Here is a 16667-nt window from a genome sequence, read left to right as displayed (position 1 = left end):
GTATTATAACAGTAACGAATACATAGAATACCCCTATGACCATGACTATGACTATAACTATGATGCCTATCCCCAAAACTATACCGATAATCCCACTACGTCACAAAAAGAAACCGTTAATGAGATTACATCTGACGATAATGAGCAGGATTTTCAGAAAATCTCCAAGTCCGACACCTTAAAATAGAAATTAATCTACATACGCAACGTCACCTTCCATATATTCAAATATTATCGCCACCATTAAAATGATTAATCGATACAGGAGCCAATCAATCCTTTTTGAGTCCAACTGTTGTAGAAAAATATCTTAATAATTTTCCTCTAAACTACGATCCATTCGAAGTATGTAATGTTCATGCCAAAACTAGAAGTGATTATTCAATAACTATACCAAGCTTTAACGAATTTAATGACCCGCGTAATATAACATTTTATGTATATAAATTTCATGACTATTTCGATGGACTCATAGGAACCGATTTGTTAGACAAATGGGAAGCAGTAATAGATTATAAAAATAAAACACTTATTACCAAGACTGCTTCAAACCCCATTTACGTACATGACTCCCGTAATGTAAATTTATACGAAGATATAATCCCAGCAGGACAATCAAAATTATTAAATATTCCTATTAATATGCACGATGGCGAAGCATACGTAAAAGAACAAAAAATTTCAAATTGCATAATTAGTGAATGCCTTACGTCCGTTAAGAATAGCAGAGGTATCGTAGAAGTTAAAAATCCTAGTAGGAATGACGTAATATTCTCAATGGACCGAGCCGTCTATGCAGAAATTAATAATATCACTTTTAGATGCAATGAACAATCGCAACGTGTAAAAGACGTTCTGACGCGACTTCGTACAGAGCATCTTAACGTTGAGGAACGGAAAAATCTAGAAATACTATGTAGCCAATACGCTGACGTATTTTATCTAGAAGGCGAGCCTCTTACTTTTACAAATAAGTTAAAACACTCGATTAAAACCACCGACGAAGTCCCCGTCCACACAAAAAGCTATAGATACCCATATGTTCATAGACAGGAAGTACAGAAACAAATAGGTCAAATGCTCGATCAAGGAATAATAAGACCCTCTAATTCGGCATGGAGCTCACCTATTTGGGTTGTGCCTAAAAAGGTCGACGCATCCGGTAAAAGAAAATGGCGAATCGTTGTTGATTTTCGCAAATTAAACGAAAAAACAATAGACGATAAATATCCTATCCCCAACATTAACGACGTATTAGATAAATTAGGAAAGTGTCAGTATTTTACGACTTTAGACTTAGCCAGCGGATTTTATCAGGTACAAACAGATCCTCAGGACATACATAAAACGGCATTTAATGTAGAACATGGACATTATGAATTCCTTCGTATGCCCATGGGATTAAAAAATTCTCCGGCGACCTTTCAGCGAGTGATGGACGATGTGCTGAAAGGCCTACAAAACTCTATTTGTCTAGTCTATATGGATGATATAATTGTTTTTAGTACATCCTTACAAGAGCATATAGTAAATTTAAGTAAAGTCTTCCAGAGACTTCGAGAATCCAACTTTAAAATCCAAATGGATAAGTCAGAATATTTAAAACGAGAGACAGCTTTTCTAGGTTATATTATAAGTGCAGACGGAGTTAAACCTAACCCCGAAAAAATAGCTGCAATAGAAAAATATCCCATACCGAAAACATCAAAAGAAATAAAACAATTCCTAGGCTTAGTTGGATATTATCGTAAATTTATTCCAGACTTCGCAAAATTAACAAAACCCGTCTAAAAAAAGGTAGGAAAATTATTTTAAATGACGAATACATATCTAGTTTTGAAAAGTGTAAAACCGTTTTAACAAATGACCCAATACTTCAATACCCCGACTTCAATAAAGAATTTAACCTCACAACTGATGCATCCAATGTGGCTATAGGTGCTATTTTATCACAAGGCCCTATAGGATCCGATAGACCAATTTGCTATGCCTCTAGGACCCTTAACGACAGTGAACAAAACTATAGTACCATAGAAAAAGAATTATTGGCTATAGTCTGGGCAACAAAGTACTTTAGGCCTTACTTATTTGGTAGGAAATTTAAAATAGTTACAGACCATAAACCATTGCAATGGATAATGAACCTGAAGGAGCCAAATTCACGGCTTACGAGATGGCGTTTACGATTAAGCGAATTTGACTATACAGTGATATATAAAAAAGGTAAGAGTAATACTAACGCGGACGCTCTCTCTAGAATAGAAATACATACAAAAGAAACAAAGTCATTAATAGACGAAATCGATGAATTAAATTCACTATTAGGCAATCCATCTGATACCTTATGCAGGGTATCAAATTCCTCTACAGTATCGGTTCCTGGAAAATTAAACTCGTCAACAATAACCGCCTCTCATCGATCTAACTCCTCTACGTTAACGGCAGACAGTAGTCACGATAGACCTCTTAATAAATTTCATAGACCTTTTGATCTATTAAATGGACATTTTGACCCCCGAGACTGTCTTGACATTGACCTCATTCGACAAATGTTACAACAATACTTACAGACCTATAAAGAGCGGATGAAAAAAGAGTACGACATCATTAACCAATCATCCCTTAGTGACCGAGCGATCCTTATTGAAAATAGAAATAATACACGCGAACCTGAGATAGAATATGTACCCGATCCATTAGCTGAAAGACAGAAAACAGCCCCTAGATATACACATACACAAGACACTGTCCTTGTCGATTTACCCATACATATTTACACTAAAAAGAGACGTGGCCCTATAGCAAAATCGCGACTAAAGCGAATCCCTAAAGAAGCAAATTTGTTACAGGATCATCGTGTTTGCGATGCTACCCCTGGTACATCTTCAGGACATTAAATTCGCGGACATTAAATATAAAAAGATAGCACACACAGTCTACAGAATCATTCACACAATTATAAAAACCAGTTCAGTTCAGTATATGAAATACAGATAAATAACTTGCTTAACAAATTAGACGAGATATTACTTCAAATTAAATCCTTACAACCCACTAGATCTAAAAGAGGAATCATTGATGGACTCGGAAGAGTTATAAAAAGTATTACAGGGAACTTAGACTATACTGATGCTTTAAAGTATAACGAAGCTATAAAATTATTAGAAAGTAATCAAGATAAAATTACAAATGAAATTAATAATCAATTAAGCATAAGCAAAGAATGGATCACTAAATATAATAGCGTTTTTACTCAACTAGTAGAAAATCAAAGTAAAATTAATAGTACCTTAATGTTAATACTTTCTAACAAAATGAATAATGGTTTGACTTTAATTAAATATGCGAAATTTGGCCAACTATTAGTAATATTAAGTAAAAACATAGACGATTTAAGGAACGAATTATTAAGAATAGAAAATAGTTTAGCTTTTATACATGCATCAAGCATGCACCATTCTATGATTAGTATAGATATATTAAGTTAGTTTCTTATAATTCAACCGGCTTCTTACTATGCTAATAAGAAAATAGTTTTTATATTCCGATTTCCTATTATTTCTAAAGATATTTTTTTTTGTTATATAGATTAGTTATTAGTAGTAAATAATAATAAAAAAATCACAGGATGGGATAAGAGCCATCCTCTCCTTTCATTGCAACAAACGAGAATTCATTCTTGTACATAGAGGCCGAATGCCCGAAACATAGCAGCTGGTATCTCTGCCAAGTAGAACTCAATCATCAGATACAACTATTAATATATCATCTATAAATCTTCATGGACTCCATAGAATCAAGGATAAAATTGTGATGCAATCACCGCTACACATTGAACACGAAAAGGATTCTACAGTATATCATACAACCATACCAGTATACGAAATATTATTCAGTGCAGGTGCACTCATCATTTTATTACAATATAAAAAGTACAAGAAAATGGAGATAACCCAGAAGATCCTAAGGAAGCGAGTACTCCGGCAACTTTTTCACTCAACATTCTCAAATAGTTGCCTCTCTAGGGGTGGAGGAGTTACGGAACCCTAACCCTACGAATATGCTGACGTACCAAAGTGACTCGCCTGATCTCGGGCGACCACCCAGCGATTTCTTCGAATTGTCCAATGCACCTGTGTTTTAATTCTCGTAATTATAATATCTTATTAGAAGTTAAAAACACTCTTTATTCTCACTTCGATTAAAGCAGTCGTTAGTTTTAAGATAATTGTATTAATATATAATTAATAATTATTCGGTTTTTTTTCAATCCCTCGACTGCCGCAAACGTAATTAAATAATTAATATTAATATAATAAAGTGATTTTAAATTAATAAATAAATATGGGACATGTAAATATATAATTAAATATTAAATAAATAAATTAGAATTAGTGGGAGTAGCCCACATCACTCCCCCCCAGAGAGCGTCCTACGGGCGAAAGTAGTTAGGAAACCGAACTACGCGTCCAGAGAGGGGTTTTTTTTTCTTCCCGAGTTGTAGTAGCAGGAGTCTGAGGATTTGAAGAGGGATCGGGAGTTGGACTGAGCTTGTGGCTGTAGGGAGGAGTAGGATTTGGATCTGCAAGTACGTATGCAGGTTTAACGCGATCGATCGATACAGTCACGTGTTTGCTCCTAACCATGATTGTAAATTTTTTATCATTTCTCTCCAAAACTTCAAAAGGACCAGAATAAGGAGGTTGTAATGCACCTCTAACTGAGTCATTCCTGAGAAAGACATGGCTGCACGAACTCAGATCCTTGAATATAAAAATCTTATTTTTGCTGTGTCGTGCAGCTGGTGACGGTCGCAACTGGGAAGCGAAATGTCGTATTCGGGTGGCAAAGTCAGAAAGATCTGTGCTTTGTGGAGGTGTGGGGTGGAAAAATTCTCCCGGAAGCCGTAGCGGCTCTCCATAAACAAGCTCAGCGGAAGAAGCTTGAAGTTCTTCCTTGAATGAGCTCCTGATTCCCAAAAGAACTAAAGGCAGTGTGTCATACCAATTGCTGTCCGCATGACACATGAGAGATGCCTTCAGCTGGCGGTGAAATCTCTCCACTAAACCGTTGCAGGCTGGATGATACGCGGTTGTACGGCGATGTTTGAATCCAATCATTCTTCCAAGATATTGGAAGAGCGTGGATTCAAACTGCCGACCACGATCAGTCGCTATATCATATGGACATCCAAATCTGGATATCCATGATATAAGTGCCTTGCCAACGGTTTCAGCTGTCATATCTGACATTGGTATCACCTCAGGCCATCGTGTAAAACGGTCTACTATTGTAAGACAATAGCGATAGCCTTGTGATGGGGGTAGGGGTCCAACTATGTCTACGTGAATGAAAGCAAATCTCGCTCGAGGTAAATCGAACGTGCCTAAGGGTGAAAATACGTGACGATGGACCTTAGCTTTTTGACAAGCTAGACATTTTCGAGACCACTCTCGACAATCCTTACGAATACCTGGCCAGACAAAGCGCTGCGCTGCGCTAGCTTAGCTGTAGCATTGGCACCAGGGTGGCTTAGGTTATGTAAGTTGTCGAAGAGCGATTTTCGTAATGTTTTGGTAACGAAAGGTCTGGGTGTCTTTGTGCTTACATCACAATAGAGCATAGTTGGACTGTTAGGGAGTGGGAATTTTTCTAGGCGGAGTGATGAATCACCATCTAGAAGTTGATTAAGCTCAGGATCTGAGCTTTGGGAAGAAGCGAGCAAGTGGAGGTCGATAGGCATTTGCAGTTCATCGATACGTGACAATGTTGTCCTTACCGGAAATGTGTCTGATATCGGTGGTGAACTGCGAAATGTAATCGAGATAGCGATACTGACGAGGCGAACAGTTTGCTTTTCTCTCATGAAAAGCAAAACTGATTGGCTGATCAGCTGATGATCAGTATTAGATTTAGGCTTTTATTATAAATAAACTGTAAGATTTCTTTTAAGAAAAACTTTTATTTCTCCACAACAATTACATTCAATTTAGTATAATCACGTTCTCTTACAAAGATAGTGGCGCCGATGGCCAACTTAAGAACTAAAGCTTTCGTTCAAAAACTTAACTTAACTTTAATACTCCCACTTAAATTTTATAGTACAAAGTCTATAAAAATTTACACAAACTTCTTCAAAAGTTACAATTTATTTAAAATACTATCTCTATTAATTTCAAACTTTGCTGCAGGCAATGATTTTGTGAGAAAGTCAGCAAGTTGACATGCACTTTTTACATATTTTATTTGTATTATATTTTCTTCAACTTTTTCTCTTATAAAATTATATCGTACATCGATATGTTTCGACCTTTTGTGATAGACAGGATTATGTATAAGCTTAATGGCACTCTGGTTATCAATAAACAGAGTAACTGAATTTTGTGGCTGTTCAATATCATACAAAAGTTGTCTAAGCCATAAAATTTCTTTGGCTGCTTCACTAGCTGCCATATATTCAGATTCAGTGGTAGACAATGCCACAGTATTTTGTTTCCAACTGGCCCAGGTAATAGGCCCCCCATTGAACATAAACACATATCCTGTATTTGACTTGCGCGAGTCTAAATCTGCTGCAAAGTCTGAATCACAAAAACCCACTAATTCAGATCTATAATTATAAGTTATACACATATCTTTACTTTTTATTAGATAACGAATTATTCTTTTTACAGCATTAACATGGTCTTTACTGGGATTGTTTATGTACCGGCTTACTATGTTAATAGCATAAGCTATATCTGGTCTACTAACAGACGACAGGAACAGTAATGAACAGTAATCCCACTGCTTCTCTATAAGGAAAATCAGGGACAAAGTCAATGTTTTCATTTTTAGTCAAAATAACATTACTATCAGTAGGAGTATTACATGGATTTGCCTGTGACATACCAAATCTTTCTATTATTTGCTCTGTATACCGTTTTTGATGAATAATTATGCAATCGGGCAATTTACTTATTTCCATGCCAACAAAAGAATACAAGTTCAACACTTTAATCTTAAAAACATTTTTCAGATCATTTATTATAGCAGATAAAACAGGTTTGTTTTTTGAAAATAATAAAGCATCATCAACATATAATATCAAAATGACTTTATAATTTTGGAAATTACCAACAAAGATGCAATTATCTGAATGGCACATTTTAAAACCATAAGTTAATAAAAACGACTTGAACGTTTTGTTCCAGCAACGAGATGATTGCTTTAAACCATATAATGATTTATTTAACTTACATATGCTTCCTGATGCAGCCTTGACACCCTCGGGGACTTCCATATACACATCCTCAGCAAGCTCTCCATATAGGAAGGCAGTTTTCACGTCGAACTGCTCTATTTCATAATTTTCTCTTGCTGCTATACTTAATAAAATTCTAATGGAGTCATACCTTACCGTCGGTGAGAATGTCTCCTTGTTATCAATATCTTTCACCTGAGCAAATCCTCGAGCACATAACCTAGCTTTATATCTATCTATGCTTCCATCTTCATTTCTTTTTATACAAAATACCCATTTAGAGGTGATAGCTTTCTGATTGTCTCTTTTTATTATGGACCAAGTATTATTTTCATAATGGGATTGCAGCTCTTCTAAAATAGCTTCTTTCCATTTATCACTATCATTACACTGCATGGCTTCTTCAAACGTTATTGGAGTATTGAACTCTACTAGGTTTGCCTCATGAATTCTATTTCGTCTTGGTCTCAGTGTAATGTTACGTTCTTCAATATCTTCCAAAGTTCTACTTGGCTCATAAGTTTCATCATTCTCATCATAACAACTTTGCAAACTGTCATCACTTTGAGTTTGCTCTAAGCTTCTTGGACTAGACTGATCCACTGAAATTTGCTGTTCTGAGCTCATTGGCTCTTCAGTTTGAGTAGTTCCATTTTCATGTAGTTCTTCAATAGAAATTATTTGGATTTTCTTACCATTTTCAGTTACAGTCATGTTGTTTTCATTGAATCTTACATTTCTTGATATAGTTATTTTCTTTGTTTCAATATCAAACATTCTATAATTATACTGGTCATATCCTACTAAAATCATTTTTTTACTCTTTTTATCCAGTTTCTTTCTTTTTTTATCAGGGACATGAACATATCCTTCTGATCCAAAAACTTTGACATGATCAAGACGTGGTTTTTTACCATACCATAGTTCATGTGGTGATACATTCTTAGTCTGGCTAAACGAGCTCCGATTAAGCAAGTACACGGAACAACATACAGCTTCAGCCCACAGATATAGTGGCATATCTTTTCCATGCAACATAGATCGTGCACATTCCATGATAGTGCGCAGTTCCCTTTCAGCTCGGCCATTCTGTTCAGGGGTATACGGTGCAGTGCATTCATGAATTATTCCGTTTTCATCAAGATAATCCCTGAACTCTTGATTTACATATTCACGGCCATTTTTTTTTTTTTTTTTATATGGAATAGGCTTGCGTTTGACCGCATCAAGTCTGGTGAGCGTTGATGCGGTCTACGGTGGTGCACGCTTGCCTAGAAGATACCTATTCACCCTTTCTTTGAAAACCCCCACATTGTATGTCACAGGAAATACAGATGCCGGCAGTGAGTTCCAATCTCTCGCAGTGCGGATAAAGAATGTAGCCTCAAAGCGTTTCGTTCGTACGGTAGGAATTTCTACCGTGTATGGATGGCGTAAAGCTGTATTTCTGGAAGTTCTGAGGTAAAAAGGGGCTGGGGGAACCAAGCTATGTAAATCATGGGCACACTCTCCGAAGTGTATCCGGTAAAACACAGACAGAGATGCAACCCTACGCCGGTGTCTAAGGCTCTGCAGTTGAGTTTCAACAAGGGTCCCGTCATTGATTAGCCTTCTGGCTCGTCTCTCAACTGACTCTAAGGTCTGTAATTGGTACTTGGCAGAACCATCCCATAAATGAGAGCAGTACTCCATACATGGTCTAACTTGTGCTTTATACAGTGTGAGAAGATGTTGAGGTGTAAAGTACTGTCTCACCTTGGAGAGGACGCCAAGTTTCTTAGCAGCCAACTGAGCTCTGGACTCAATGTAAGATCCAAAGTTAAGAGTCGATGAAAGAGTAATGCCAAGAAGTTCAAGGTGGTCGCTTAACGGTACCGATACATCTCGAAACGAGGGGGATAATTCGAATGGCCTTTTTTTCGCGGTGAACAGACACGCCTGGGTCTTAGTGGCATTAAATCTGACCAAATTAGCATCTCCCCAATCGGAGACTGCTTTGAGGTTCAAATTAAGGCGCTCAACCATAGTATCCCTATGCGATTGTATTTCAGGCCCACTTGCAGTTGCTTTAGCCATATAGCGCTCTACAACAGTGCTGTCATCTGCGTACCCAAGAATTCCAGGAATGAGTAAATCATTTATATGGAGCAGGAATAGAGTTGCAGAGAGCACTGACCCTTGAGGAACACCGGCATTAACATCCATTATATCAGACGAGTAGCCATCCACGACTACACGTATTGATCGGTCCCTCAAGAAGTCCGATAGCCAAGAACACAAGTCATCGGGCAAGCCATATGCAGGTAACTTTCCTATAAGGCTATCATGCCAAACCCTGTCGAAGGCCTTTGAGATGTCAAGAGAAACGGCCATTGCCTCACCATACCTCTCAATGGCCTCACTCCAGAAATGAGTGACATACGCTAGAAAATCCCCAGTAGACCGATTACGCCGAAAGCCATATTGGCGGTCACTGAGAAGGTCGTTTGTTTCTAGGTATGCCAAGAGTTTATTATTCAGAACACGTTCCATGACCTTACAGATTATGGACGTGACTGAGATAATCACGTCCATTGTCTGTGTGCAATACCTTTATACTATGCTGAAATGTATTCTCTACAATCTTGTTGTATTTCTTAAAACAGCTGATCACATCACTTTTATACTTTATAATATATACGTGCCTGTAACTTGTTGCTCCATCCTTAAACAAGACAAAATATCTTGCGCCCGATACAGATGCATGTTCTAAAGGTCCACATACATCACTGTATACAACTTCTCCAGGTATATGGGGGTTCCTATCTGATTTTTGGAACGGCAGCCGGCTCTGTTTACCATATTGGCAAGCTTCACAGATAAACTCTTTATCATTTTCAGTCATTGGGAGCGTAATTTCACCATTTTTAGCCATATTTTTTACCTCTTTTATGTTCAAGTGTCCTAGGCGCTCATGCCATAACTTCAAAGTTGTTTGGACCACATTACAGCTCTCTTGACAAACAGTTTTGACATCTAGTTCATAAAGATTATTTTCTTTTATACTTGCAGTCAGTACTACTGAGTTATTTTTAAGTATTAAAGCATTATTATTTTTTTTTACTATAACATAACCTTTCTTTGTGGCCGCTCCTTCAGAGAATAGATTTCGACGCAAATCTGGCACAAACAGCACTTCAGTCAGTATGGATTCTTCCCACTGTCCATTTACATGTTTCTTAATCATCACAGTGCCTTTTCCTTGTACTTCAATCTCCTTTTGATTTCCTAACCGCACTTTTCTGTTATTACAAGGGTCAGTTTTATAATCTTGCAACTTATGAAAGAAATCACGCCTATATGACATGTGAGCGGATGCCCCACTATCAAGAATCCATACACCTGTGTCTGTAACAGAATGTAAACAATGTTCTGCACTAAACGCTAACATATTCTTCTGCTCTTGAGATTTCTTCCCAGATTTCTTTGGTGCCTTGCAATCTCGTGCAAAGTGCCCCCGTTTGTTGCAGTTATAACATATAAATCTATGTTGTGTTTGACTTGTAGAACTTCTATTACTATTGGTACTCTGTTTGTTGTATTGTGATACAGGCTTCTTCGCAACTAATAATGCAGTTACACTTTCTTCTTCAGTTGTCAAACTCGCCTCTTCATCTAACAATCTCGAAGTCAGATTATGTATTGTTTGCTTAGCTGGATCTAAGGATAACCATGCTTGGCGGAGAGATCTGTAACTCGCTGGCAGAGTTGAAATTATTTTAGTCATTACTGCCATTTCACTCACGGTTTCTCCACTTTCACGTAACTGTTTCGCCAAGTTCTCCACCTTTGAGATATGTTGGGCAATGTTGTCCGTTGGTGACATCTTGTATTGGTAAAATTTCTCTTGAACCATCATTTTATTATACTCTGATTTCTGTTCGTAGATAGATTCCAATTTGTTCATTATCTCCAATGCAGTTTCACAATTTTCAATCAATGATATTTGATTTAATTTCATAGATGAAGTTATGATGAACATTGCCATGCCATCTTCTTTTAACCATTGTGTTGTGTTTCCTTCGGGTTTTGCCTTTTTTATATCCAAGCCCTTTGCCTTCAATGCGCAGTTTACATGGAATTTCCATTGGCGAAAGTTTCTTCCTTCAAACTTTTCAACTTGCATTGCATTTGTAACCTCCATTGTTTGAGGTTATACAAGCGGAACACTTTCTTGTTAAATTGTTGTAAATATTTGCTCTTCACAATTTATTATATGCCGATAACGTTCCTGGGCCCATAACCTATTAGATTTAGGCTTTTATTATAAATAAACTGTAAGATTTCTTTTAAGAAAAACTTTTATTTCTCCACAACAATTACATTCAATTTAGTATAATCACGTTCTCTTACAAAGATAGTGGCGCCGATGGCCAACTTAAGAACTAAAACTTTCGTTCAAAAACTTAACTTAACTTTAATAATCAGTATATATCACAAAATGTCTCGCTTCAACCATATGGCGAAAGTACTTGATTCCTTCATATATGGCCAAAAGCTCCCGATCATATGGCGAGTACTTCTGCTGAGCCGGAGTGAACTTCCGCGAGAAGAATGCAAGTGGTTGCCATTCTCCATTAGAAAATTGTTGCAAAACTGCGCCCATTGCCAAGTCAGATGCATCAGTTACTAATGCTTACTTTGACTGACAATCTGGATGTGCAAGTAGTGCAGCACTGCACAAGCTTTCTTTGCATTGATCAAAAGCTAATAATGCATCTGGAGAAAGGTTGACAGGGTGGGAAGCTTTAATTGTTCCTGTAAGCAAGGCATTTAAAGGTGCTTGAATTTCAGCGGCGTGTGGTATGAAGCGCCTATAAAAATTGAGCATCCCCAGGAAACGCCTCAGCTGCCTGGCAGTTTGTGGTGTGGGGAAATCTTTAATCGCCTGTACCTTGGATTCGAGCGGAATGGTACCTGTTGCCGAAATATGGTATCCTAAAAATGTCACCTCATTAACGCCAAAAACGCACTTTGAGGTGTTAACGACGATGCCATATTCTTTCATACGCTGAAAGAGTTCGTGAAGATGCCGCTCGTGTTCAGCCTCATCTCTGGAAAATACGAGGAAATCATCGAGATAACAATAACAAAAGTCGAGGCCCCTGGTGATCTCGTCAACAAACCTTTGGAAGGTTTGCCCTGCGTTTCTGAGACCAAAAGTCATGTAGGGGAACTCGAACAAACCAAAAGGTGTACTTATTGCTGTCTTCTTGATGTCCTCCTCGTTCACTGGTATCTGGTTGTACGCCTTCATTAAATCTATGGAGGAAAATATTTTACAACCAGAGATATTGTGAGCAAAATCGTGAATGTGCCTGATTGGGTATCGATCAGGAACGGTGCGTGCATTGAGTAATCGATAATCGCCACAGGGGCGCCACCCATTTTCTTTTTTGGGTGCGAGATGTAGGGGTGAAGACCATGAACTCTCGGAAGGGCGCGCAGTGCCGTTGCTCAGCATCAGCTGGAATTCCTGTCGTGCTATTTTTAATTTGTCAGGTGCTAATCTACGAGGATTGCATGCAATTGGGGGACCAGGTGTAGTGCGTATAAAATGCATTGTGTTGTGCTTTGGTGTACCTATTATGCCAGAAGGGCGAGTAATTTCAGGATACATATCTAAAATTTTATGAAATTTAGTGTCGCCTTTAATTATTTTAACAGAATTAATATTATGGTTAGCATAAGAAGCACTGGCTGAAAGCGTGGTAGCATTGTCGATAAGCCGTTGATTGCGGCAATCTACAACTAAATTATAAAAGCTAAGAAAATCAACGCCTATGATTGGTTTAATAACGTTAGCTACAATAAAGCGCCACGAAAAATTACGCCTAAGGCCAAAGTTCAAGCTAAGCTCGATATACCCGTATGTATCTATTACACTTCCATTGGCAGCGATGAGGTGGTAGTCCGTCTTGGCACGTCGTTCCCTAAGCGCGGAGTGGGGATAGACGCATAGGTCACTCCCAGTGTCCACCAGGAAATCCATCTTTGTAGAGTGGTCCTTCGCGAAGAGGCGACTCGCAGAGGAGGGGCAATCGTCAGCCGCCATCAGCGACTACCCCTGGAGTTTCCCGCTTTGCCAAATTCGCATGATTTTACACACTTTGTTGCATTAGACCCAAATTTTGCATGGTACCAGCAAATGGGGTACTTTCGGTGACTAGATTGCGACCTTATCCTTTGCTGCGAAGTGGAACGATGATGAGGTGATGAACCGCGAGCCTTCGGACGATACGCAGCCCGAGTGTGTTCTTCCAACTTCAGTGCTAACTTTTCCACCATATTTTTAAGCTCAGTAATCTCACTGGGCGGATGTACTGGCGCAGTAGTCGATGTTGATGCAACATTGTAAGGTGAAGTAATTTCCTGTATTTTATCTGCCAAATCCGATAATTGTTCTAGGGTGTGGGTAGTATGAGACGCAAGGACGGTTTGAATATTTTTCGGTAAACGGTTACACCAAATCGTCTTAATAAAATCTTCCGGCACCGAAGGTCCTGCTAGGTCTTGAAGGTGTCGCAAAAATTGCGAGGGTTTCCTGTCCCCAAGGTCCTCATGTGTGAGTAATTGTTTAACCTTCTTTTCTTGAGAAGCAGTAAGTCGCCGAATTAATTCCATTTTAATTTTCTTATATTTATTTTCCGTTGGAGGGTTAATGACGATATCTTTTACCGCTTTCGCATTCGTCATGTCCAGGTTAGTTATGACATGAGTGTACTTAGCATGGTCGTTGGTAATATTATAATTATTGAATTGTCCTTCTAATAACGCAAACCATATCTCAGGATCGTCCGCAGAAAATTGTGGAATTTTAAAATTATTCCGACATCCCAACGACGAATCGTGTCGTTCACTTGGCACACGCACCTTACGCGTGCGACGGACGGTGACGTGGTCCGCGCGGTCGTCGTTACCTGAACCGGCGGTTTTAACGGATTCACTGCTATCACTCATTATGTGCACTGTTCGGGGTCACCAGTTTAGTGGTTGGTGCGGTGATTAGTAAAAATAAATAGTCTTTTACTACACAAAATATTTATTGCATTTACAACAATAGTCCACACATAAATAGTCCACACATATAAAGAATAGAGAAGGAGTAAGAGTGAATAGCTAAAATATGAGAACGTTGAAAATAGTGACGTAATTAATTAAATGGCCGATAAAATAGCGAGCGACAAGGGATCCGCGTTAGTTGGACGTTTGCGACTCACTGGCTGGTGATTTGCGTCTAGCGACGATCTAACGCTAACGATCACCTGTTGACTAAAATGACGCCGCTCGCCTAATGTAGCAATTACATTATAGTAAATTAAGTTTTTAAATAATATGAGAGTTGTGTGTTTTGTATAGGAAATAAATAAATAATTTTGTTTTAGAAATAATTAATATTAATATAATAAAGTGATTTTAAATTAATAAATAAATATGGGACATGTAAATATATAATTAAATATTAAATAAATAAATTAGAATTAGTGGGAGTAGCCCACACATGTTTAGAAAATGGTGTTTAGATTTATCATTTAATCTTGTAATAAAGGAGTAAGGAATACCATCCTCACCTGGACTGGTATCCTTTAAATCCGTTAAGACGTTTTTAAGTTCTTCAAAGGAAAAAGGAAGATCCATTTCCTCCGAAGATTCAACCGGCGTGGATATAAATAAATCTTGGGATGGGACAAAAGGACGAGCCAATTTGTTTGCAAAATCGTTGAGCCAAACAGAAGGATTATTGGAATTGGGACTGCTGACATTGTTAAGAGATCGGCGAAATCTCTTAACATTTGTTCCAAACAAGGGAAGAAGAGGAACGAGGACTAAGGGATTCACAAACACTTATCCAACCACGTTTTTTCTTTTTCCAAATGCAATTTCTAAACTTCGCATCCTTGCGTCTGTAGTCGATAAAATTTTCCATAGTCATACAGGCTGCGTATGACTCCTCGGCAGATGTTCGCCGAAGGACAGAATCAGAGCATTCCTGATCCCACCAGGGATTGATATGCATCCAATTCTGAATGGAGCGGTATTTGGGGATATGTAGGTCAGCAGCAGACATAATAGCAGAGACAAACCCTTCATAGTAAACAAAGATACTCTCATAATTACCAGACTCAGAAAGATTGCACAACATGCAATCCACAGAGTCGGCGTACTCGTTCCAGTTGGCCTTTTTTAAATTAAATCTATGGGGAAGGGAAGGACTAAGAGTGTAAGGAAGTCTATTATGTAAGGACAGCAAAATCGGGAAATGATCACTACCATGGGTAGATGGAAGTACAGACCATGATAGTTGGGAAGCAAGAGAAGGAGAAGATAAGGAAAGATCAATAGCAGACCTAGGGTTCTGATTTGGATTAACCCTACGAGTCGGTGATCCATCATTGAGAATGCAGAGATCCACATCACCAATCATGTCCACCAACGAAGGCGAAAATCCATCACAGTAGTAACACCCCCACAAAGTGTGATGGGTGTTAAAATCACCCAGGACCACCACAGGGCTAGGAAGCGAAGAGAAAAATTGGACACTGATTTTATTGCGACCAACATTTTTAACTCCATCATTAACTATATCAGTGATTTTATTAGTATGGAGAAATTGACCAAATTTAATGGCTCTTATAGAGGTCCCTGCAGATGGATCAGGAGATTCCCTTGACACATACACGATAAACGGACCTTTATCAGTACTAATATAGGATTTTGGAGTTTCGGACTTAAGCTGTAAAAAGATGGAAGGGGAAGGATGGGGGATGTAAACAGAAAGGAAGGAAATACCAAGGACCCTCACAGCAACAGCATTCAACTGTTGACTATGAGAAGGGAGAGGAATACGGGAATATGGAGAAGAGTGCTGGATGAGGATAGCACTACCTCCATACCCGTCATTTCTGTCCTCCCTTAAACAGGCGAATCCTGGCACCCTGAATCGGGAGTCAGGCACCAGCCACGTTTCTGAGAGGGCAATAATGACAGGATTATGCAGAGAAATAATATAAAGTAATTCATGCTTTTTAGCACGAATACTTTTACTATTCCACTGTAGGAAGGATAGTGGAGCCATTGTGGAGGATTTTAAAGATTTTGAGTAGGTTTTGGGCAACGTAGGACGGTAAAGGAAGTTCATCAGCAGTTGAGATTATGCTCACAAGAGTGTCAGTCAAAGCAATTAACAGATCCTTTGTAGATTCTGCTGAACTGTCAGAACCTTGACTAAGTGCACAACCATTAGAAAGGGATGAGGAACAATTGCTAATAATGGACTGGTGAGCTTGTCTATTGTATCCCTTTGCCATAGGAGCGTGGGGGCGGGGAGCTTGGAAAACTGTTTTAGAATAAGATTTAGAGGAAGAAGCAGCAGGTCTGCTTTGTT

The 16667-nt window shown here is 38.4% G+C and overlaps 2 protein-coding genes across 2 annotated transcripts; both read right to left on the bottom strand.

The window, feature by feature from the left end:
* Window positions 1–4448: 4448 nt before the first annotated feature.
* LOC146526733 (uncharacterized) lies at window positions 4449–5252 on the bottom strand. The gene has a single exon (XM_085206107.1). It carries the CDS (start codon window positions 5250–5252, stop codon window positions 4449–4451), a length of 804 nt encoding a protein of 267 aa, XP_085062233.1.
* An 8084-nt stretch (window positions 5253–13336) lies between these two features.
* Window positions 13337–14242, bottom strand: LOC146526732 (uncharacterized). Its single transcript, XM_085206106.1, has one exon. It carries the CDS (start codon window positions 14240–14242, stop codon window positions 13337–13339), a length of 906 nt encoding a protein of 301 aa, XP_085062232.1.
* Between the last annotated feature and the right edge of the window lie 2425 nt (window positions 14243–16667).

This window comes from Heliconius melpomene, chromosome 21 (assembly GCF_056956725.1).
Source record: "Heliconius melpomene rosina isolate 202511_hmr_F chromosome 21, ASM5695672v1, whole genome shotgun sequence".
NCBI lineage: Eukaryota > Metazoa > Arthropoda > Insecta > Lepidoptera > Nymphalidae > Heliconius > Heliconius melpomene.
This window is presented reverse-complemented; position numbering and strand designations above follow the sequence as displayed.